Source organism: Archocentrus centrarchus, chromosome 4 (assembly GCF_007364275.1).
Source record: "Archocentrus centrarchus isolate MPI-CPG fArcCen1 chromosome 4, fArcCen1, whole genome shotgun sequence".
Taxonomy (NCBI): domain Eukaryota; kingdom Metazoa; phylum Chordata; class Actinopteri; order Cichliformes; family Cichlidae; genus Archocentrus; species Archocentrus centrarchus.
The window spans coordinates 25,979,127-26,004,519 of NC_044349.1; the positions used below are offsets into that span (position 1 = coordinate 25,979,127).

Genomic DNA, 25,393 nt, shown 5'->3' on the forward strand with positions numbered 1-25,393 from the left:
TACGACAGGCTTCTGCCGGCAGCTGCAGAACACACAAAACCAATTGTAATTGTTCTCTCCTGCACCATACCCACACTCAGCCTTTAAACAGACATTCATAAAAACATACCAAAATTCATTTTATGCTCATTATTCTTGCTGTACACACACACAGCACTCACCTGCATTATAGTTATTAACACAAAACAACATGGTCCCTTGAGTGCTGGTTGGCTGAGCTGGAGTTCAATAGAAAGGTATCCATCTTTGTAGAAGGGCATTGAAATGTCAATGCCCCTCAGCAGGCTAAAGGAAGCCAATCTCTCAGGGTCTATAAATATGAAAGACGACAAACACAAAAAGGCTTTCAGCAAAAAGCTTTGTGTCATATACATTTCGATTTCAAAGCCTCCATTTTCCAGGATGACATGTCATTTTATTTTTGCATAATGTCAGGCATTCTTAGGCAATTAGGAGAATCATAAAAACGGTGACCAGAGCTGTAAGTGCTCCAGATTGATAAGAGGGTGGAAGAATATGTTTCTGGCTAGGCGTCTGTCAGAGAATGACTTTGGGATTTTGGGAGTGTGTTAGTTAACGTCTCTTAATGTGCCCTTTCCTGCATGTTACATCCAAAAAAAAAAACACCACCTCCCTCTGTGGTGATAATACTGTCCCTTCATGCCTTCTATAGCACACTGTCAGGTTTAGAAGTGGCATTTAGTGGTTCAAAGGTTTGCTGTGTAATTGATCAGACTGCTACTTGATCTGTACAGCTGGCATTTAGTCCACACAGAAAAATGTGCTTTTCCAGCTCTGTTAGGATAAACTTGCTTTCAAATGTCAGTGCCTGCCACCAACAGAAGTTGGACATGGATGAATCGTATACAGAGCATAATGAGATTTCAGTTTCTCACCTTCCACCTCTCGCTTTTGTGGACACATGGGTATTTACATAATGAGTCAACACAAATTTAATACACATGCCATACTGCAAGTGTTTGCTCAATAATGTCTTCATTTTGTTATCTGAATGTTTCAAATTTTCTTTGTCTCTTTAAACTTCCTCTTCTCTTTTGTCACTTTCATTTAAACAGGCTTTGAAAAGGCTCTTTATATTTGACCAAAGCAATTACACCGTTTTGCAGAAACAGCACTGTTTCTTTGTCAGGCTTTTCCCTTAAATGTTAAATAGGTTTATAAAGAACTCAGTTGCAGTAATAAATTTCACAGCTCCTGTTGCTCTTTCAAACAGTCATTATGTTGACAGGTAAATGGCTGCAATCTTGACCCTCTCAATAGGTGTTTGTCGTGGGTTTCGGGAATCAGAATGGGCGCCCAGCCGCTTTATTCCCTCTTCACTCCTCTCAAGCTACAAAGCAAACCCCAGCTGCAGGATCATTAAAATCGCTTTTGTGAAATTTTTAAAAGTTGCTCAGAGGAAATTGTTGCTATTTTTGTGTCAAAGCCAACAAATGCCAAGTTAAAAAAATGTCTTAAATGCTCCTCTTTTTTTCACATTTTCTTTCATTTGATGTGATAGGTGAATACTTATGAGTGTTTAAAGTAGGGAACAGGACATTTGCAAAAAAAAAAAAAAACAATCAAAAAGATGACCAAAGAGGACACAGACACCATTGAGTTTATTTTAATGAGAGGGGACAGATAAGAATATACACATTTCAAGCAGTGCCTTTCATCTGTGGAAAAAAAAAATAAGGCTTCCTCTGTGCAAATAAATGCTTTCATAAGTAACATCATGCTCCTTTTGTTTGGAACTTTTTATGGCTGGACCTGTGACTGAATTTCACTTAAAATGTTGAAACAATGTTCAGAAAAGAATCAAAATTTTGAATATTTCAGGAACAAAAATATGAAACTAGGACTCATTTCTGATAATGAATAATGCATTAGATTCGGCTCAACGATCAACAGGTAGGAAATTAACACCTGCTGATCAATCAATTCTCCAGAAAATAGCATCACCATACCTGGACACTTCCTCAGACAGCTGTGCATGGATAGAAGGGGGTCTAAAATTTTTAAATATTATCTGAAGCCTTTGTCTTTCCTTCAGGAGCATCAGTAGTAAATATAGATTCTCAGTTTAGCTTCATTCCTTGATTTTTTTCTTTTTCTTGATGGCAGCAAAGAATTTTGTGTAATAAGCATTAATGTACAGTATGATCCTAAAACAGGACACCTAAGTGTACTGACTGACCTTATCAAAGCTGCATATAAACTAAGCCTATGTTTGAATATTTATCATTTACTCTCTAAACCGTTAAACACCGCTGGAACCGAAGTTGGAAGAATAAAAGCTAAAACTGTCTTTTGTCTCGTTAATTTAATGAAATACACAATTATAATCTGTCAGTGTTTACAATCAGTGATAGAGCTGTGATACCGAGACGTCTGTTAATTTACACAGTACACATTTTCCCCAGCCTTCTTTCCTGCCTTCAGATAGGCTAAATTGTATTTATATAATAGGTCTTTTCCAGTCTTACAGACCAAAGTGTATAACACGCTCGCTTATTCAGTGTTTTTTATACTAAACGTCTGTGCAGCTCTTTTCACACACACACTCCTACCGCTGCTTTGTCTACAGCAGCTGTGTTGGTTTCCATGTGTATTATGTGTTTAACCTCTCCATAGTTTTCCCATATTACAGTTTTATATTTCTTTGTAAATCAGCCTCTCTGTTGTCAGTATACTTATCCACAATTCGTGTGAGAACTTATCCTGATTGCCAATGTTAGGGTAAGTTAATCCAGATAACGGAAAGATAACCTGGGTATGGTGAGCTTACTCCGTCATACAGGGCCCAAAACTTAACACCTGACAAGCAGGAATAAATCTTGCTCTTGCAACACGTGTGACCTTTAGTTTGTCAGTTGTAGGTCACGTAATTATTCATCTTCTACTGTCATAAATGTAAATTATAGAAAAATATAATCTCATCAGTCTGAGACAACATGTCATGATTCCTAATGTGTCTCATCTGATGCCTGAAGACAAAGGAGAGAAAATTATTCCAGCCATTATATAATAGAAATTATCTGCAGCATGATATCTGATGAGTTGTGTTTGTTTTTTGTTGTTGTCACTGTCATTTGTGTCTAATCTGAGCTTGTATATCAATCCGTAAACCTCTCTGGATTCTCTCCTACTCCTGATATGATTCAAGTTGAAAAGCCATTAAATTCCTCAGCCACTCTCTGCTCAGATCTCACCTAATTATTTGACTACACAGCCTCATTATAAGAAAAATTTAAAATAGACTTCATCTAATCTAGTTCTTCATGTAGTGTCTAAAGAGTTTAATGGATGGACAATTCCAATCTTATAACCATGGCATATATTTTATAGCATAGTTACTAGACCAGTAAAATAATATGCTATGTTTTAATGCATAGTACTTGGCTGAAATATTGATTTCGTTCTCAAAACCTTTATTGCCCCCTAAGTGGACTGTCTCTGTGCTGTACTCTTCATAGTTAAACCCAGCAAAGATTCATAGCCATAAAATAGGTGACTGTTTTTCCAAGTCTCATTTATAGAAAAAGAGCTGTATGCTTTTTATTTGTCCTCTGTATTCAGAAACACCCAGACTGGGGGAAGAATTGAAAGAATAAATCTCACTGTTGGAAAGTAGAAAAGGACCCTCTAGAAGAACAAGCATGTCAGATAGGTAGAGCAGGTGATGGAGTTCAACTTGAGCATCACATTGCTTTGGATGAGTAAGCAGGTAATGGGAATTTAATCTGATCTATTGAACTGAGAAATAATCCAGAAAGGGAAATGGGGAAAACGTTGGTCCACGGTATTCTCCCACCCAATTTCTGTTAACTCCCAATCTCTTTCCCTCTCGGTGTCTCTCTGTTTCTTTCTCTGTCCCTTTTCAATTATTCATACTATGGTTTTGACACATGCCTGCAGTAAGCCTCCAGATATCCTGTCAAGTGACACCACCCCCAGTTTGTCTGGCTGCTCTCTCGCTATCCTCCCCCATATTCCTCTCTCTATTTCCCCTCCTCCTCAGCTCCACACAGGAAGACGAGGATAAACAACAAGTGGAGGTCAAATATTTATCCTGCAATCAAACATCCCCATCCAAATTATGTAGTTAAACCTCAATTTGATAGTTGTCATCATGGTAGCGCATTAAGTTTTTGCATTCATTCGCTGCCTCTGGAGTCAATTTAATAATACTGGCTCAAATAAAAGCTGGTAGGGTCACGAGTATGTAAGCAACCCACAGAAATTACCACAGTGGCTGGCACCTGTTTATTCCTCCATCCATTTCTCTGCCAGTAGATAAGTGGAGCACTGCTCTCCTCAACTCCCTGGAGACTGTACTAGTGCCCAGGCCTGATTTGGTTGTGCTGGGGAATGAGCCAGAGAGTGTGGACACACATACAAATGCTCAAATCCAGTCTTTCACACACACTGCCACCTGCTTAAGTTGGATGGTCCTCTCATTAAGTAAGCTGGGCAGCGTGGACATCGAGTGGATAGGCCTGCCGCACTCTGGCCCTCATCATATTTGAGGAGAGGAGCAGCGTTTTCATGGATGTATAGTGCATGATGGTAATAAAATACTCTGTATACTTTTCTTTTCAGTAAAATCAGTTGTTTTAGATTTGGCATCAAATGTTAACCTGGATGTTTGACCTTTACCATGCTAAATGATGTATACAGTCAGGACTACTGCAGGGACACTGTTTAGCATTATTTTGTGACAGAATAAGCAGCTTGGAAACCAATGATGGGCAAGTAGGCAATTCCCACAAGTATAATGTGCAAACCTAGCCTCGAGCTCTCATTCACTGCGAATGTACTAAGAGGTAAAGGACAGCCCACTTAAACTTGCAATATAACTATTGCACATTCATACAGCCTCTCTTTTTAATAAGGAGGAAGATAAAGTAACACCTACTCAATATAGTTTAAAAATTAACTATGTAATTAAACTGTCGTGACAATGAAATTGTAGTTGGCAAACCATTTTAGTCAGACTGATTTTCTCTGTTTTTGCTGAAGTCCTGTGACGCCCACGCAGTTTTTATTATATTTTCAAACAGAGAATTAACATTTTTGCAAATGATCCCTCACATTTTTCAAACACTAATAGATGTATGTGGGATATTTTTATTTAGAACCAAAAAAAAAGAGAAAAGGTCTGAGGATTAAAAAGTTGTTTTTAAATAAATGGTTTTAGGATTTATTTATTATTTGAAGCAGCCTCTTTTTCTGTAATATATTCCTTTTTTTTGGGGGGGGGGGTCTGGAATCTAGAGGTTTGACTGGATGTGCGCACATTTGTTCTTTTTTCTCTACTATGAAAAACATCTTCAAAGACATTTTTCTACTTAATTTTTATTTCTTTAAAATAAAAATTAAGAAGTTGTCTCCTGGCTGTTGTACAGTGATGTTCCACCTTTGGTAAAGTATCTGTATCTGTCTCACTCTCTCTCTCTCTCTCTGTCTGTCTGTGTGTGTGTGTGTGTGTGTGTGTATGTGTGTGTGTCCCTCACAAAAAGAAAAGAGGTTAATCAGAATACAGCCATATCCATATATATCATCTGAACTGCAGGGACAGTTCCACTTTCAATTTAATTCCCTGAAAGTGTAGCTTTTTAATTAATACTTGACTCTACCTGGTCAATAGGTGCATATATATTTTGTGAACATGTCATCAACTGAACCTGGATCTCCAGTAGCGTTTTTGTAAAAATTATAAAATAACTAAACCTTTTTAACTAAGTATTAAAAATAGTGTGATACAGAAAGATGATTCATATCAAATGCTTTAAAGGAAGGTTTATTAAGATGTTCCTTTATCAGTGTAAATCTCATATTTACCATGATTGCCTTATAAATGTTTAACATGTTCTTATGAGGACATTTTCTGTTTTTGAATATCATGTCTACTTATTTAGTTAAACACTTTGTTAGGTACACCTATTGAGCTGCTCGTGAATATCTAATCAGCCAATCACATGGCAGCAACTCATTGCATTTAAATATGCTAGTATTAGTAGAAGACTGGAAAAATGTTGCCTGGTCTGATGAGACTCAATCTCTGCTGCACCATTTGGATGGAAGGATCACAATTTGGTGTAAATAACCTGAAAGCATGGATCCATGCTGCCTTTAATGGTTCAGGCTGTTAGTGGCGGTATAATGTGTGATGCATATTTAATTTATTTATATTCTTGGCACACTTAGTACCCACGGAGTATAATTTAAATGCCGCAGCCTACCTGAGTATTGTTGCTAATCATGTCCATGTCTTTATGACCACAGCATACCCATCTTCTGATGGCTGCTTCCAGCAGGATAATACACCATATAACAAAAGTCAAATCATCTCAACCTGGTTTCCTGAACATGATAATGAGCTCACTGTACTCAAATAGCCTCCACAGTCACAAGATCTCAAGCCAGTAGAGCACTTTTGGGATGTGGTGGAATGGGAGATTCACAACATGGATGTTGCAGCTGCCAAATTTGCAGCACCTGCGTGATGCTGTCATGTCAATATGGACCAGAATCTCTGAGGAATGTTTCCAGTGCCTTGTCGAATCTGTGCCAGGAAGAATTAAGGCAGTTCTGAAGGCAAAAGGGGGTCTAACCTGGTTCTAGCAAGGTGTACCTAATAAAGCTTCCAGGGAGTGTATATGCAATATAAACCATTTTTGTCCTTAAATTTCTTCAGATTTCTGTGAACCTGACAACATCAAGCTACCAATATCATCTGTGCTCTTGGCTCTCAACTGAGAAAATGTCTGCAGTCTGCTGTGGCCCCCACTAATAGCTCATGTTCAGACCTATACTTTATTGACCCTGTTGCTCCTAAAATCCACGGGGTGCCTCAAGTCTCTGGCTTAGCTCTTTTCTACAGTGCTTAATGAGACCAGATGCTGGCTCATATTAGGCTGTTTTTTTTTTTTTTGTTTGAACAGCTGTACTGGCAACCTGCTCATCTGCTGGTTCAGCGTGGCTGTGGAAGGAGAGGCATGTTCTAGGGTTTCTCAGAGATTTGTTCAGAGAGCTCATTTTTACTTGGATACTTTTTAACTTCCACTGTTATGTTGTGTTCCACTGTTTTCAATAAAATAATGTTCACTTTTGTGTAAACATATTTGCATAGCAGTAGACATGCTTCAGTGTTTATGATACCTGGTAAAGCCAAAACAGGTATATATATTCAATATATTCCATGCTATTTTAGAGAGGTTATATGAATTATATCAAATATGCTAACTTTTATCTGTTTTTCTCCATCACTGTCACCCTCACTCTGTCTCTGATTTTTGTCTGTTTACATCAGACATACAGTACTGAGCAGGTGCAACAGTGAGTATCTATCTGCAAAACATGATGGAAGCTCTGTCATGATTTGGGGCTGCATTTCAGCCAGTCAAAGTTTGGACACGCTGTCCAAACTTTGACTGGTGATTGATTGATTGATTGATTGATTGATTGATAGATAGATAGATAGATAGATAGATAGATAGATAGATAGATAGATAGATAGATAGATAGATAGATAGATGCGGTGAACTCGTCCTGTACCCTTAGCATAAAAACAGCCCCAAAATATAATGTTTCCACTTCTGTGCTTGACTGTGGGGATGGTGTTCTGATGACAAAGGGCTTGATTTTGATTTCATCTGACCACAGCACTTTCTCCCAAACCTTCTTTGAATCATTTCAGAACAAGCTCCTCCCTTGTAGTTTTGGACTGATCAGCCATCTCTCTCATCATCATCCTCTCCCCATAAGGCCAGAATGAGGGCGGTTGATGGTCATTTTATAATATTTTTCCATTTACAAATAATCGCACCAACAGTTGTCACCTTCTCACCAGGCTTCTTGCTGATGGTCTTGTAGCCCATTCCAGCCTTGTGCAGGTCTACAATTTTGCCCCTGACATCCTTTGACAGCGCTTTAGTCTTACCTGTAGTGGTGGAGAGGTTGGAATGGAAGAAATTGATTCGGTGGAAAGGTGTGCTTTATATAATGAGTTACATAATGAGTTGAGATCCGGAGTATCTGTAATTGATTGTAATCTGTGTGCCAAATGGGAACACAACCAATCTGTAGGAGCCATAATTCTGGCTGGGTTGTAGGGGATCAAATACACATTTCACTCAATGTTATGCAAATCCGTTTATAGTTTTTATGTAACGTGTTTTTTCTGGATTTTTGGGTTGATATTCTGTCTCTCTCCATTTAACTGAAATGACCATAAAAAGAGACTGTTCATTTCTTTATAAGTGAGCAAACTTACAAATTCAGCAGGAGATCAGATAATTATTTCCCCCACTGTAGGACGACTAAATCAGTGGGCCAGTGAGTGTGCATGGAAAGAGACAGGTGTTCACTTGTGGCTGCAGAAGAAGCACACTATGTTCTGTCCTTGTTTTTCAGGTGCACTAGCTGGAAAAGACCAGCTTCATAAAGATATGTTGATGTGAATGAGGGAAGCTTTTTGGGTGCCATTTTTGAGCACATTGTGCACCTCTTGCAGTTTTCATTAGGAAAGCCAGGTGGCTTTGTTTGCAGTGGTTCAAAGTGTCTTAGCTTCTCAAAAGAATTGAGGCTGTTCTTTGCCGTTATATTACCACGAATCATCTGCTGTCATTGTTTGTCTCTACAACCCAAAGAGATTGCTCTTCTGTAGCTCCATCATGGCATTTTGTTTTCCCACCAATTGTATGGAACTATAATTTGATGACACTGGCGGGCTTGCGTGTTTGGTTTGAAAAAAATCACACATTCAATTTGTAGGAAATTTGAGCAAAAAAGTTGAGCCAAGACAACTCTATTGACATCACTGTGACATCACGTTTTTTTAATCAAATTTCCCCCATACTTATAATAACCTTTTACATATCACATTTCTTGATAAACTCCTGAGCATCAGGATAAAAAAAAAGTAATCATGTGCTCCTTTAAAGCCAAAGAATGATAAAGCCTTAACATTCACTGCCCCTAAAAATTTGGACCATCCGCCCCCTTAATGTCAGATTATCTGAACCAGACTTAAAGCTCATTTTCATAGTGTGGGAAGTGTTTACTCTCTGCTTTGTTATTTTGTTTCTTTGTGTACTTTATTTTTCCACCCTGTCGTGACTCAGACAGACAAAAGCAGTTATACATGGATATTCAGTGATACACTAAACCAAGCATCTCATTCCGGCTCCTCTGGCTGGGTCTCTACCTCCTGCATCAAATTCAGCCTTTGATATCAGCCAGCCCAAAGCGGGGCACCAGCAATGAAGCTGTCATGCTGTTTTATCCAAACAGACTCTTCCGCCCCAAACGCTGTCTGCCTCCAAAGCCGCTGTAATCCAACCCTGAAACTTGCCAACTTCCCCGACTCACAGAATCACATCACCTCTCCCATGGTTTCTCCACCCATCCTTGTTTTCATCACCTCTCCTTCCTAACTTTGCTCCCCTCCATGTTTTTCAGTATTTCTTTATCCCCTCATCTACTCGCTGTTTCTGCTGCCTCCCTCCTCTTCACCTTTCCTCCCATCCTGTGACCTCTTGCCAAAGCCCCAGGGACTCACTCAGTTGTTGTGATGGCAGAGGATTGTGGGATACCAGCTGCAGTTTTAATGATTTTGCCCCCAGGCACAGATCAGCCAGAGAAACAGTTACCATTTTTCAACAGAATGGGAACTCTCACCCCTCCAACGCATCTGCAAAATATGTGGGAATTTGCATATGTGCACGTGCAAACATCTAAACTTGTTTTGATATCATATCATATCATACCTAAGAGATTGCATCTGCATTTAGTTTCTGGTCACTTTAAGACATATTAAAATTGATTTTTACAAGTGTTTTTCTAGCTGTTAGCAGGATAGCTTTAGAGTGGGAGCAGAGTTGTTGCTGAAGTTGCAAGCTCATTTTAACTGAATGTTTTTCTCCCTCTAATCTCCACACCCCTCTCTCTCTCTCTCTCCCTCTTCATAGTTTCTACCTCACTCTCCCTTGCTCTTTTGGCTCAAGTTTGACAGCAGAACCGCAGCACGTCCTGCAAACACATTGCAATTAGCATCATGCGCTTCAGTGCATCCCAAACCGCTCGCTGATGAAGTTCAATCAATTCGCTTTAATTATAACTTTCTCAGAAACACCTCTAATCTCTGCAAAAGTTTCATTTCTCAGGAGGTTTTTTTTTTTTTTTCTTCAATAACAAGCTGTGGCAGGTAGTTTAGAAAAGTAGCCATTTGGAGAGTGCTGTTTCTACTTGTGTGTTTCTGTCTAACCTCACTCACCTTCTCTCTCTCCCACCAGACATTGATGACTGCCAGTCAAATCCATGTCAGAATGGAGGAACCTGCATCGACGAGATCAACTCATTTGTGTGTCTTTGTCTGCCCAGCTATGGTGGCGCTACTTGCGAAAAAGGTAAAGTGGAAGAAGGGACTGCTTCTCCTTTTACTCATTATTTCATTTTAGTAAAAGCTGCATGTGTTGTAGTGGCAGAGATGGAAGAAGGATAAAAAAGACAGAAAGTGTTAGATTAATGGGAAACTAGGAAGTAATTGGATCATTTAGATTTATTTAAATAACACCGGTTCACAGTAGTCATCTCAAGACGCTTTTACATTGTAAAAGCCTACAATAGTGGAATTATGAGCAAGTACTCGGCAGTATTTGGCAATGGCAGGGGGAAGATGTCTTCATAGCAAGAGACCTCCATCAAAAGCAGGTTCAGGGAGGAGCATCCATTTTCCTTGGCCAGTTGTGTCATGATCTGAAGGATATGCAGACCATCAGTTAAGGACAGGACCCAAATGCAGATGCATTGAAGCAGGCAAGGTAAGCTGAAGACGAGCCTTTAATAGACTGATTGCAGATAAACCAAATCCAAACACAAACTCTAAAATGGAGCTAAAGACTACTGCAACATAACACTGGAAAATTCACGGAAAATGTTAGACTACAGAAAATAAAACAGTAAAAACCACTTCCTGGGGCTGGAAAGCACTGAGAGCGAGGGAAACAGAACATAAACAGATAATGTGACAAAGGGGTACTAGATATTTACAGGAGGGTGATTAGGGGAAGTGGAGACAGCTGGGGAGGGCAAGTCACAGGTGAACAGAATCACAACAGACGAGACAAAGGAACCAAAACTGAAAGCAACGAACAGGAACATAGACTCACCAAAATAAAGCAGGAAGTGAGCAAACTAAACGAGGAAACACAGATACAAACTAATGCAGGAGACTTGACAGCAGAGGGGAGGAATAAACTCAAAAGCAAAGAGGAACTAAGACACTAACAAGACACTAAGCAACTAAACATTAACAACCCAGGGATCACAAAGAATAACAAAATAGGATCCCCCTATAGTTGGAGCACACCCTCTGGTCCCCCTTTTTTTATTTCCATTCAGTCCTAGTCTCATCTGTGTTTTGTCCTCAATGTCTCCTGTGTTAAGTCAGTCTCATCTCTGTATTGTTTATCTTCTGTCCCTGTGTAAAGATTGTGTGTCTTTCCCTTGATCTCAGTGTTATTTTCTGTTCTCTTATTTTGATAGTCTCTTGTCTCTCATGTTTTGTATTCAGTTCTCCTTCCTTTGTCTTATCTTCAGTGTTTAGTCTCATCTGTGTTCCCACCTTTTTCCCTCTCCCTTCATTACCTCGTGTATATATTGTCAAAATCTTCCTCTGTTCTTTGTTGCATCCTCCCTTCATGCTGTGTGTTCTGAGTTTCCTCCTTGTTTCCTAGTTTGTGTTTCTCTGGCTCCTGTCCAGCCCAGTCTGTATTTAGTATATATTTCCCGGTGTATACCAGCAATAAAGCTGCATTTAAGTTAAGTCCCTGTCTCCTGAGTCCTGCATTGGGGTCCTAAACCTGCCTGCCGCATAGCTGTACCATGACAATACAGAAGACAGGGCGACAAAAGAACAAAAGATATTATGAAGATGGAGAAGCAAAGTAACAAAATAATAGACAGAAGAGGTAGATTACTCTATGGATGTGACAAAACAGAATAAGAAGATGGTAGACCAGGATGTGGAGACAAAGGTACATTTAGGAACATGGAGTTAATGAGTTACATGTCAATGGAGACAGAGGAGACAGAGGAGATGGGCAAGGAGGGGGTGAATGTAGACAAAGAGGTAGAGGAGGAGGGGAGGCAGGGAAGCCCTGCGGAATAATCTATTGGGTTTATACAGAACACCTGCGTCCAGCTGGTTTTGTTTCTCATTATGGGAATTCCCATGTGAGACAAGGGGCATTTCGTGGAAACATGGCCTACATGTCACTGCAAAACACCACTGAGGGATAGCTACAGCTGCTGTTTACATTAGGGTTCCCTTTGAACTGATTTTCACCCAGATTCTATGTCTCCATTCACATATTATTAGTTGCTTTGTTTTTTAATGTAAAAACCTTCTCATCACTGCAGTTTAAAGAAAAGAAGGTTGTGTAACATTAACAGTTGAGACTGTCAAGGAAACCAAAACTAAAGATAAAAATGGAGAAAAAATATGTACAAACTCATAGTTCATGGTTCAGGTTAAAAAAAATGCATAGTTATGACATAATAGGTAAAATAATTGCAGTTTGTAGGCAACAAGACAGTTGCCTGTCTAAATAAACACATGTAAATATTCTTAGAAATCATTACAAAAAAAAAAGGTATCCCATAGAACTTGTCTGAGAATCACCATCAATTTTAAGATTTCTTGAGAGTCAAAGTAACCCAGTGATGGTCGTGTGTATATACAGTGAAACCAGGAATTTCTCATAGCTTATTTGGCTAATTTGTGATGATGAGATACCTTGGGATATCAATTTGCCAAAAGTATAAACAAATGTTGGCAAAGAAAAAACATTTGGGATATGGAGGGGGCAATGACTGCATAATGCAAACTGTGAACCTCCTAAAATATGAGGCCTTAAATAGCACAATTAAAATTTAAAAAGTAAAAACTAAGGAAGACAGCTGAGCTGGAGAGTTTTAGGTAGGGGGACGGTTAGAAATTTGCCCTGTGCTCAATTAAACACAGCCAAGCTAAGTTCCGCTCGTCCAGCTTGACCTTTGACCTCATCTCTCAGAAGAGTTGTGTCTTTGAGAATGTGTCTTTTCTTTTAATGCGAGTTTGGCTTCTGGTGTCTCCTTTTGCTTTTAACTGCTCTGGTCTGATCTGGGACTCTGAGGGAAGAACAATCGATGCGGAGCACAGAGAGGGAAGAGAACGAAGCACACTGGACATTTTTAATGCTGAGAAACTTCAGTCGTGGTTTTGGCAGGTTCCAAAAAGAAAAAAAAATGGCATGTAAGCAGAACAAAAAAAAAACAAAGCTCCGAATTAGCTTTGCTCTCTGGCAGCATGCAGGCGCGTTTCCACAGTGGTTTAACACACCAGTCCTCACTAACACAAATTGACTACTGTATACTGACTTATACTGCTTATGAATATGCTCTCTCTTTTCTTATGTAGGTGCTTTTCTATACATCTCTGTGCTAAAATCCACTTCAAATGCTGGTTTTAGACCTTACATTGATGAAGTCTCTCTTCTGGGATAGTTACTCAACTAAAGTAATGTATTACATAATCCTTGTTTCTTTTTTTTAAAAATGAATGGTTTACATTACTTAATTAGTCCCCAAAGAAGGTCATTTGTTACAGTACTTGTTGCATTACTTTTGCATTACTCTGTAACATGATCTGAAACCTACTGTCACATAATTAAAAGTTAACCATGTAAACCTTAGCCTACATTCCCACACGCCAACACACTAACATACACACTGTGATTTTTTTTTAGTGTTTAAGTTTGAGCACAAAGCTAACAACACAAAGCAAAGTTGAAAACTCGCCCAGAGAGACTTCAAAGCAATTGCCACACCAATTCTACTGTACAAATATGTAGGGGTAGAAACTGAGGCTACAGTGCTGCAAACCTGGCTGCTCATCACTGAATTTGTTATCTGTTGAAGACCAGGTTCTGGCTGCTCGGCTGGGGTCTGCTCACGCTCAGATTTAAAATCACTCTGGGTTGCCTGCTAACTTTGTGTTAGCATGCTGTCTGTGCAGATGTTTGCAGTGAGCCCATGCTGTGTTCGCTTAATGCAGTTGTCTCTGTCCTGGATGCAGTTTACACTTTACCATCATGCTCTTGTCCTTACGCACAATAAAAATAAAAGTACTGTCCACATCTCTGCTCCTCAAAAGTTGTAGACCCCTCAGCTGTATCCCTCTTTCCTGCACATGAACTGAAATTGGCTGATCGTGGCCAAAGTGTGCAGGAAGAAAAAGGGGCATTTGAAGTTGTTTCTTTTCTATCCACCTATCATGCAGATGATGGAAGATCCTTTGAAATGCAAGTAATGGCATAATCGTAAGTGACGTGATTACTGACTTTAGTATAGAAGCACTTTACTTTGTAACACTGTACGCTGTCAGTAACTGCAGATATCACTCATCAACTGATTCTTACAATTAAATGGGTCCTCTAGTGAGCTCTTTATTCTGTAGTGATTGTCTTCAGTGACTCTGGAGAAGATTGTTCGAGTCTGACAAAGTTACTGATCATGAAGCAGTTTTTTTTTTTTTAAAGAAATTCTAAGTTGCAGAGCTTCTGGAGTTTGAAAGTTGAGGGCATTTGCCATGCTACTTAGGCCTATACAGGAGATATAAAATTTTAAAAAACACACACACCACATAATTGAAATCTGTGATGCAACACACACTACACAATGTTATTGTGCCTCACATAATCTCAGGGCAACAATGCTTGACCTGAATGTGTTTCTTGAAAGTCCAGCAACATCATACAGGAGCAATGCTAAATCTTTTAAGCCTGCCTTTAATCTTAATGTCTCTCATATTTTCATTAGCTCTCCTCTGCCTCTTTTTGATCTTTAACCAGAGCAAATGTTATTTAGTTACAGCATTTTGTAATTTTCCCCGTGGTTGTCTCTTTAATATTCACTCCCTTACTGCGGTGCAGATCATGAATAAACAAACAAAAGACAAACATTCAGGCGTAGTTTAAAGGTCCCATAAAGTTATAAAGCTCCTTCAAATCAGGGCTGCTTATCAAACGCTTGATCGATCTCATTACAATTAGGACTTTACCTTCAGTATTGCATTTAGAAAGTGAATAGTGCAGTTTTTTTTCTTTGCATTTCCTCTTTTCCAAACAGACACTCGCATAGTACCTGACTCTGCCTGTCATTTACATGCACAGGAGCTGTGCGTACGTTTTCTCTCCTGCTGTGTTGCCGCTTTCATGGCTGATTGGGAGCAGCAGGTCTGATTGTGTAAATCTAAAGTCTCTGTTTTCCTGTCGCTTTTATCGCTGGCTGCTCTGAAATGTGGGATTCTGCTGTGAAAAGTGCGATTCGCAACAGGCGTCGCTCTGCCATTTCAGCGTGATCTCAGTTTGATATCCAGAGGGAGGTCTGAACTGCGACAGGAACGGCAGAAATGAACTCATTTGTTCCACCGAAGCTTCCATCCATTTAAATGTCATCCAATTGGTCCCTGTCTCACTAAAGTGGTCCAGTTTTTTTTTCTGTCTCAATGGTTGTGTGTACTTGAGTGCAAGTGTGCGTACACGTTCACGTCTATGTGTTGCGAGCTCACAGCCTTGGATGCAGGGTAGATCCAGTCAGCTGAAGGCTTCCTCGGGCCTGTTACCATGGTGATCCCATCTGAGAGTCAATAATACTAAGTTGACAGGGCTGAAATCCTCCAGTGGATGTACTGAGAGAGAAGGCTTGTTACTGTGCAATTTTGGCAATTATATTTACATTTTATTTCTTTTTTCTTGAAGCAAAGTGTGGAGCTCAAGATTTTAAAGTCGTTGTTGATAATCTTGTCATCGGTAAAGCATTCGGCAGCATTCGCCATGTAACAACGTAACAATCCTGACGCAGTGTTTTTGTTGTTGCCACAAATGAATGGAGATTTGTTGGAAAGAATAGGCCGTTTGCAATTAGCTTAACAAAGACACGAGTCAGTTGTTTGACTCACGACGCATTGTTGAGTCCGTCCTGCTGTAATTTGGCTCGCTGCCTAATCAGTGGAGGCAGAAACCACATCTTGCTTGGCCTGACTGAAGTGAAAAGTGACGGTTAAAGAATGAGCTCTCATCAGCTTCTTCCCCGCTGTGCGCCTTTTTATTCACTCCACGGCACTTTTCCCTACATCTTTCTAGGGAGAAAAATGGCATAATGTGTACAGCTGAGTGTGGATTTGTTTCTTTACTATTCCACTACAGTAGACACCTCTGTTTCATGTCGGCTTCATTTTTGTTCTTTCCTCTCCCTACCTTTCTGCTGTCACTCCCTGCGATTCTGGCATCCTTTTGCGCCTCTCATCTCTGGTGCACCACAGGAGTCTTTGTTACGCTCTGCGAGTGTGTGTTTGTGTGTTTCGCTGTGCGAGCGTATCTATGTCAGCGTGTCTGTTTGGGTGCATCTAGCTGTTTTCTCTGTGTGTGTGAGGTTTCACAGAGCTGTGAAGTTACAGATCTTTCAGGTAAAGGACCTTTACTCAGCCACCAAACACTCGCATGTGCATGTGTTTCTTTTTGTGAGGATCCTCATTGACATAAACAAGTCTTCAAACATGCACCTGTTAACCCTCAAACAGGCCTCTGAAGAAAATGCGGACCCGGAAATAAAAAAAGGTTTCCAAAAAGGTTATCATTCTGCATGTCAAAAAAGAAAACCATATCAATCCTTGCAACAAAAAAAGTCTAAAAGCACAAAACAACCTTCTGTTTCTTTTGTCTGTTGTTTTCATTGTTGACATACTGGCCAAGACTGAGGCTGCAAAACGAAGCCAATGCAAAAGTCCTAGTGATGGTGATGGCACCCACTGGTTAGTGGGATGCTGCTTGAAGCCATGTATTCCCAAAGCAACTCAATTCTTACAGACTCCCAGCTTTGAAGCTGAAATAAACTGACTCTGAACAATGGATGGTATTTTCATAACTCATCCATTAAACCTGTATGAAGGCCTAAAGTAACTTTGTGTGATATGCGATTGCCAATAACAGACTATGAAGTTTCACTTAAAAGTCAGGTCACTGGATTCGGCCTGTCGATTGAAGTTCAAGTAAGCACAGTTGGTGCTTGAACTGTCCCTGACCTCTTGCCCCAAAATGGCCGCTTCTGGCTCCAGAAAAACACCATGGCATTGACCTCTGTGCTACACTTGAAGTCCATAAAGTTAAGTCCGCTAACCAGTGGGTGCTCTCTCTGTGGCTTTGTCCATCATTTCTGTACAGTCTATGACACCGACATAATTTGCCACATACATCCAAAAAAACCCCAAAATTACTTTAACTATCCCTGTCCCCATCTAAATACGGTGACTTCTTGCATGTCATTTATTAAATGGCTGCTTAGATTGTAACTGAAAACTTTCACTCAGGCAGTGAAATCACAGTGAGGCACATAACAAAGTTACAAAACCCACAGCTTAATAAGTTTATAATCCAATCCATGGGAAATAAGTTCTGACTCTCCCTCTCAGTGTTCCTTTACAGGACAATAATCTACAAATTGGAAACAAAAAGCCTGTCTTAAAAGGATTGCGTAGCTAATTAATCCCAAGATGTCTGGCTGCTGCTTGGTTATGTTTGAGAAATGTGTTTGCTGCCACCCTAAACTCACAGAGTGCCAGCGAGGAGCGGCTCACTCCTCATCCATCTTCTCTGACACCCCTTTCTGTTCCTCACACATCAAATCATTAATATTTATTGCGTTGTTTTTGGAAGGACGTGCTACAGCTTAGTGGGCTGCACAGCTGTTAGTGGAAAGCATGACTGGTAACTGCTGGTTGAGCACGCAAACAAGCACACCAGAAGTTTCTGTCAGAGGTGTGGTGGTAGTGTTTGCAACCATCAAAAAAGTGCAGCCAAACCATCACATGCCACAACCATTCATTGAAATCCAATATAAATTCAGTAAAAGTCAAATTGTTCCAGGCAGGATGGCTCACCTCTTCCACTGGCATAGACATTGTCAGACACACACAAACACACACTACTTATAGGCGCATAGACCTGAAATGCTAAGTTGCTTTTGACAGGAAAACAAAAACTAGAGAGCATTGCACAGAAGGGAAAGCAAAGTAGAGCACAACCCTCCCAAAGAGGATGCCAGGTGAATCTGGGACAGAGACACACAAAGACTTTTGAATATGTGGATGCCAACAGCAACACCAGTGCTGTAGATTGGAAGCAGACAATCTAATGAAGCCTACACACTGTGGCTAATGAGGAGCAGAGCAGTCTGAGTCAACTAATAGGAGGACGTGTTTCAGAAAGCAGCAGATGCAGTCCTCCAGTCACTCTGTCACTGTACGAGTTTTTAAATCACTTTCTCACACTAATTAATTTCCTCTTATACCTGTTTGCCTTTTCCCTTCCTTACAGTAAAAACGATTCACTTGTGATTTTGAGTTAGACGGGAGAATGATTTGTGCAGTAAACTACTTTTTACAGGGATTGTGGGTAAAACTGAGTGTCCTCTGCTATCCCAAAAAAAAATCTACCCACGTTCTGCACTTAATGATTTTGGTCCATTGGCAGCAGAACCACCATAACCACAAAATATCAGCTTGAGTGGCCCTAACACATTCTTTTGTTAATTTGCCTCAGCGACAGTCTGCCAATAAATCCATACAGTTTTAGTCTATCTGGAGGTTTTGAAGAATACTACGCAAATAATTTTTTTTTAGAAGTGTATGAAACTTGATTGGGCTAAACTGAAAATGATTAATAGTCTGAGGGTTTGGAGATAAAAAAGAGGGGAGCTCTCTGCTCCTCGTCTCCAACTGCATGTTGCTGCATTAGATATTAACCAATTTTCAAACTTGTACTGCAGCTCTAAACTTTTCTCAACATTTCCCAATGGAGCTGTATGTTAGTGCAAAAAAATGTGTAAGTGTTTTAATCTGGGAGACTGAAGATTAAATTGTCTTTTATCCAGTGACTTCACATCAAGCAAATGTTCTGCATTATGCACACTCTAACCAAGCAGCACCCTCACATAAAGAAGTATTGCCAGTTATAATAATGTGTCAGCTTTAAAATAAATTGCACTAATTGCATTCAAAATATCACGAACACAGAAAGCAGCATAATATGGAAATACTTAAAGTACTAGTACATTAAACCTAAGTACTCAGTTACATTCCTACTGGTCCTATCCATGCATTCATCCAATGATGTTGGAGATTGTAATATTAACAGTACTCTAGTCATATTCTGTGGGTGCTGATAGAGTTGTCCAGTATTGACTTATTTGTGTGAGGAAGGGGTCAAGTTTTCCTGCAAAAGTCAGTCAAAAAATACACTGCCTGGCCAAAAAAAAGTCGCCACCTGGATTTAACTAAGCAAATAGGTATGAGCCTGCTATTGGATAATTACTGCATGGGCGATTATCTTTCAGCTGGTAACAAGTTATTTAACCCCATCTGGTGCAATGAGCTGCTTCTCATTTCTTAAACAACCATGTCGAAAGACACATAGCGTGGTCATGGAAAAGATGTCAGTCTGTTTGAGAAGGGTCAAATCATTGGCATGCATCAAGCAGAGAAAACATCTAAGGAGATTGCAGACACTACTAAAATTGGGTTGAGAACTGTCCAACGCATTATTAAAAACTGGAGGGATAGTGGGGACCCGTCGTCTTCGAGGAAGAAATGTGGCCAGAAAAAAATCCTGAATGATCGTGATCGGCGATCACTTAAACGTTTGGTGAAATCAAATCAAAGAAAAACAACAGTAGCACTCGGGGCTATGTGTACTAGTGAAAGTAAGAGCATTTCCACACGCACAATGCGAAGGGTACTCAAGGGATTGGAACTGAACAGCTGTGTAGCCTTAAGAAAACCACTAATCAGTGAGGCTAACCGTGAAAAAAGGCTTCAATTTGTGAGGGAGCATAAAGATTGGACTCCGGAGCAATGGAAGAAGGTCATGTGGTCTGATGAGTCCAGATTTACCCTGTTCCAGAGTGATGGGCGCATCAGGGTAAGAAGAGAGGCAGGTGAAGTGATGCACCCATCACGCCTAGTGCCTACTGTACAAGCCTGTGGGGGCAGTGCTATGATCTGGGGTTGCTGCAGTTGGTCAGGTCTAGGTTCAGCAACATTATGTGCTCAAAGAATGAGGTCAGCTGACTACCTGAATATACTGAATGACCAGGTTATTCCATCAATGGATTTTTTCTTTCCTGATGGCATGGGCATATTCCAAGATGACAATGCCAGGATTCGTCGGGCTCGAAATGTGAAAGAGTGGTTCTGGGAGCATGAGACATCATTTTCACACATGAATTGGCCACCACAGAGTCCAGACCTCAACCCCACTGAGAATCTTTGGGATGTGTTGGAGAAGGCTTTGTGCAGTGGTCAGAATCTGCCATCGTCACTGCAAGATCTTGGTGAAAAATTAATGCAACACTGGATGGACATTGCAGAAGCTTATCGAAACAATGCCACAGTGAATGCATGACGTAATCAAAACAAAATATTAGTGTGTGACCTTTTTTTTTTTTGGCCAGGCAGTGTATATAGCACAAAGAAGAATTTTAAGTAGTTTATTTGAAGTAATTATAGCTCTTTTTAAAGGAGACATACTACAAGAATACAAATGATCAGTCTTTTAAAGTATTCTACTGACTCAGGTTCATGCCAGGTTTTGGCCATCACAGAACAGTTCATCCTTCTCATGTCTTTGCTTCTTGGCAAGATGATTATGTACCTGAAACCCTGCAGGTCACTTTCAATGTTTTCTCTACCATTATAACACTGAAGTGCAGAGCTGATGTGTATTTTCACAGCGTCTGAGCCAAACAAACAGAAAAAAAATGACAATGTGCTCTATAGTGTTTTGGTGTATTTCATGTTAGAGCTGCAGCCTTTCCTCTCTGGCTGAGGCACGCAGAGTGGACAGCAGAGCGGCGGTGATAAAGACTGTGACTCCAGGTGGACTGAAAATTACTGTGAGTGCAATCACCAAAACCTTTGTGAGTAAATCCCAAGTCCAAATGGTTAAAGCTTTTGTGCACGTTTGTGTTTCGAATACATAAATGGACTCCTTATCCACTTCACTGCATTTATGTGGCAGGCATAAATGCAATGGAATTTATGCAAATAGCCACCACACCATTTCTAAACAAGCGCTTAACTTCTTTATATTGTATGAGCTCACATTGTTTGCCTAACAGACTGATCTGCGTGAACAAGTTCAAGCTGGCCAGCAGCAGCAGCAGCAGCACCTCCTGCAGCCCCGTGGTGTGATGGCCACAAAACGGTCTTACACTTACATGTTTCAAAAGACCACAAGGCTAATACGAACCATTACAACCAATCTGAAATGAAAGCTGTCTGTGTGTAACTAAACAGCAGGCTCGGTTTGACACTTATCTTCAAATTTTCTAAATTGTTTTAAACTTTGCTCCAGGCTAAAACGGCAGCCACCCCCTCTCACTCTTCAGCTGCGAGAGACGGGTGGCTGCTACATCGGCTGCAGAGGAAGGGGGATGAGATGAGTGATAGTGACTGACGTCTGCCTTCATCATTCTTTCTAAACTTCAGTTAACTTCATGTCAGGGATATAATTTCTTTTCTGACATTTTGCATTTACTGAGGTATTATTTTGCGACTTTGCTCTAGAAACTTTGAATAATGAAAAGAACTAGTATGAGTGCCAATAAAGAACAGAATTAGGAGTATCAATAAAATAAATCTAACATTATATTTGTACTTGTACCTGGTTAATAAATTATCCTTGACTGTGTTAAAGCAGAGAACCGCTGCCACCATACCCCTGTATGTTCAGAGCCTAAGCCTTCCAGAAACTTAGGGAAAATCTGGATATTTCTCTCTACAGTCTTGTTCTGCCACTGTACCCGCAGCACTTTGGCTGGACTTGTGGTAAACAAGCGGGGTTTTGTGAGTGTTTTTGTGATTTAGCGTCTGCTTTTAGAGGGAGGTGAGAAAGAACACGTCTGAGTGGACGCCGCTCTGTTTTGCTGCTTCTTTGCTCTGTCCCTGACTACTGCTGCTGCTGCTGCTGTCTAAACTGGCAAAAAGCTTGGCTCATAATTAAATTTTGTGCATCCTGTGGGTCTTTAGAGGCTATTAACGCTAATGAAGATCCAGGCCTTCAAATAACATGTCGAGCAAGACATGTGCCAAGACTGAGAAGTGAGAGAGCTGAAGCTTCTTGGATTACCTTGCCCACAGCGGTCTCCTGAAGGAAAAAACACACCGAAACTCAGGTGCACGCACACGCGGGCAGGTATTCACATAGAATATCCCCAAGGTTTTGCCTAAGCCTGGCAGAGGCTTTTCAAATGGAGCAATAGCAAGGCATCGCTCTCACTCCATATGCTATTGTGTTCAGCACTTGCCAGTTTTCTCTCCAAGTAGTAAACCTGAAGAGATGAGGGGTAATTTTTTTTTCCTCATTGGAGGTGCTTAATTAAACAATGCTCCTGAAGCAACTGTCATTTCTCCTTCCCCCCAACCCCCCCAACTGAAAGAAAGTTCAGGCTGAAGAGAAAGAAAATGTGAAGAAGAGAGCAAAAATAGAAAGGAAGCGCCAGAACAGGTGCTAAGAAAAGATCAAAAGAGCGGAAGTGTGTTCCAGTGGTGTGCATTAATGAACATTTTGGATGGAAGGTTGTAAGAAACAGTACTTTGAGGTGTGCTAGAGGTTTAGTGTGATTCTGTAGTGCAATTCTGTTCTTCTTTCTGATATTCCCAAGAAAATTGTACTCAGATATTGAAGTTCTGAAGTCTGCCTTGCAGTATTACAATCCCTTTTGTCTTTGATTTGTTGTTATCCCAGAGTTCATTTTCACCACAGAAATGTTTCTACATACCTTTCTAGGAGTTTGCCCTGCATTTCAACCACAGGTGCAGCTTCCAGGTTTGTTCCTGCACCAGAGTACCTCCCCCTCCTGCTGCATTACTTTTGAGTGATACCACATAAGCAGGCACTAGGCGCTATTACCCTCAAATAAGAATGCAACAGAAATATGTACTTTATTAAATAATTTGATTATTATGTTAAAACCCATCATCAGATCATTGTTTTGATGGAGTCGGTGTGTTTTTTTTTTTCTCAGTATGAGCATAAAGACAAGTCTCTTCTCCAACTTCAGTGCAAACATCTGACAGTCTCACTCCTGTGTTGTGTGCAATAACAACCAATCTGTTGTTTGTTTACTTTTTTTTTTTTTTATTGGTCTAATTTCCCAACATGTTTTTGTGGTTTTTCAAATGTAGTTGAAATGCAAATGTGCTAAAAGAACGAATTGTTTTGGGGCACTTCATTAATAAATGTCCAGTATCAACTGTACTGCATGTTTACAGCCTTGTACAAAAAAGGCTTTGACTTCTATGGATACTTACTAATAATACGGCTTGTTGTGTGGTACAGATTGTCCAAGAAGTTCATACTTCAGTTTTGATGAATGAAATTCTAGCATTTTATTTCTCTGTTATTTAGCACGTGTCTTTCCATTATACCCATACAGTTTATGGATGCAGCTGGCTAATCAAGCTTGTTAATATTAGCTGATAACTTAATTCCACCCTTTTATATAGTAACATCTGGTTCCAGAAAACCATTATGGTGACAGCGAAAACACTAACACTGGAGCTTTAAGAAACCAAACAGTGGCTACAGCCATTTTTTTTTATGCTGTCTTATGGTCTAAGAACTGGGTTTAGATTAGTTTTTCCGGCTTCTGCTGCTCAAAATACTGATGATCTGCTGAGTGGTGAAAAGTCAACTACAATACTAAGTGCAGTTAAATGTGTTGACCATCAGCTTCCAGTAATACCTGAATATCTGAAATAACCCTCTCCTCCAGATAAGGTCATCTATCTCAATAACACCCCTCACATCCTGACTAAAAACATACTATTTCTAATTAAAATTACAAACTTTTTACAGTGTTAATCACTTCGTTGGCCATTCGGGTTTTTTTAATGTTTTATATGTTTTTGTTTTAAACTGTGTCTTTCACATTTTTCTTTTAATATTTTCAATCAGTGAATTAGTTTGTTATGCCTAATACTGTGTAGCACTGTAGTCAGCTTCAGTTGTGCTGAAGATTTGCCATACAGGTAAACTGAAATGACTTAACTGTAAAGGGGGGGGGGGGGGGGGGGGGGGGGGGGGGGGGGTCAAAGTGCTGTAATAGTAAAGTCAGTGAGCATGTGTGTGAAGTTTGAACAGTATGCATCTATGGTGTGAATTTGAACATCCTAGGTTGCATCATTATTGAGTTTTATGTGTTCACAAGATTTTCAGAAAACTTGACCTCTGACCTTTAGCTTAAGGTCAAGGTCAAGGTTTGTCCAAGATGTTTAGGAGATGCATCTATGGTGTGAGTCTGAACATTGTAGGTTCACATCATTCTCAAGTTATGGCCAACATTAAAGTTTTTGTAGAATAGATGCCACCGACACCAACACCAACAGCCGAGCCAAAAAGGGCTCAGAAAGTTAAGAGTAAGGTGGTAATTCTCCATTTTTTTCTTTTTTTTTGTTTTTTTTTTTTTTTTGTCGCAAGCAATTTCTTTCATTTAAATGTTGTAATTTGTCCATTGTTGACTTGAAATTTATTCATTAGGTCTGTATGAAAGTGCAGTGGAGGATGAGGAGGGAAAGCTTAAATTAAAAAAAAAAAAGACAAGCCTTTATTTAGGCCACAAACAAGTCCAGAATAAACAAATTCCAGATACCAAGAGAAATCCAAAAACCAGAGGGAATCATGGAGGGCAACACAGAGGGAAACAGACTGTTTGATAGTGGGCAAAGGGAAGCCAGGCCCAAACATATGATTAGACAACAGGACACAGGCAGGGAACGGGGCACAGGTCAAGACAGTTAAAGCAGGTGGGAACAATCAGGAAAAACAGAGATATTAAATAAAGTAAAGGAAGGCCATGAAAGAAAGCTAACCTTCAAAATAAAACAGGAAGTGACCCAAAACACACTAAACATGGAGACAAGAAGACTCATAATAAATGTGAAAAAAAAAAGCTGCAGAGGACAGAAACATGAACTCAGAAAGATGAGACAGAGGGATTAACAGATGAGGAAATACATAGAGAAAAGTTAAGCAACTCCTAAAAGCATGAACTGAAACAAAACTGAAACTCACAACAAGAATAAACATCAAAGATATCAACTATATATTCCATTTCTGTACGACTGTTTTTGTGCATCACACTGAGACAAATTCCACGTTTGTGTGCAAACTTGGCAATAAATGTAATTCTGATATCACAGAAAATTAAGCTTACAGTCTACTAGAATAAATAAATCACAATAGGAACCCAAAAATCCAACAAGCAGCTTTATATTATTCACCAATAA

General features: G+C 39.9%; 1 protein-coding gene across 1 annotated transcript in view; it reads left to right on the forward strand.

The window, feature by feature from the left end:
• Positions 1-25,393, forward strand: part of ncanb (neurocan b) — a 126,819-nt gene that overhangs the window by 73,728 nt on the left and 27,698 nt on the right. Inside the window, exon 9 of the mRNA XM_030727254.1 lies at positions 10,302-10,415. Within this exon, the coding sequence (XP_030583114.1) occupies positions 10,302-10,415 (114 nt within the window). The remainder of the gene's footprint in view (positions 1-10,301; positions 10,416-25,393) is intronic.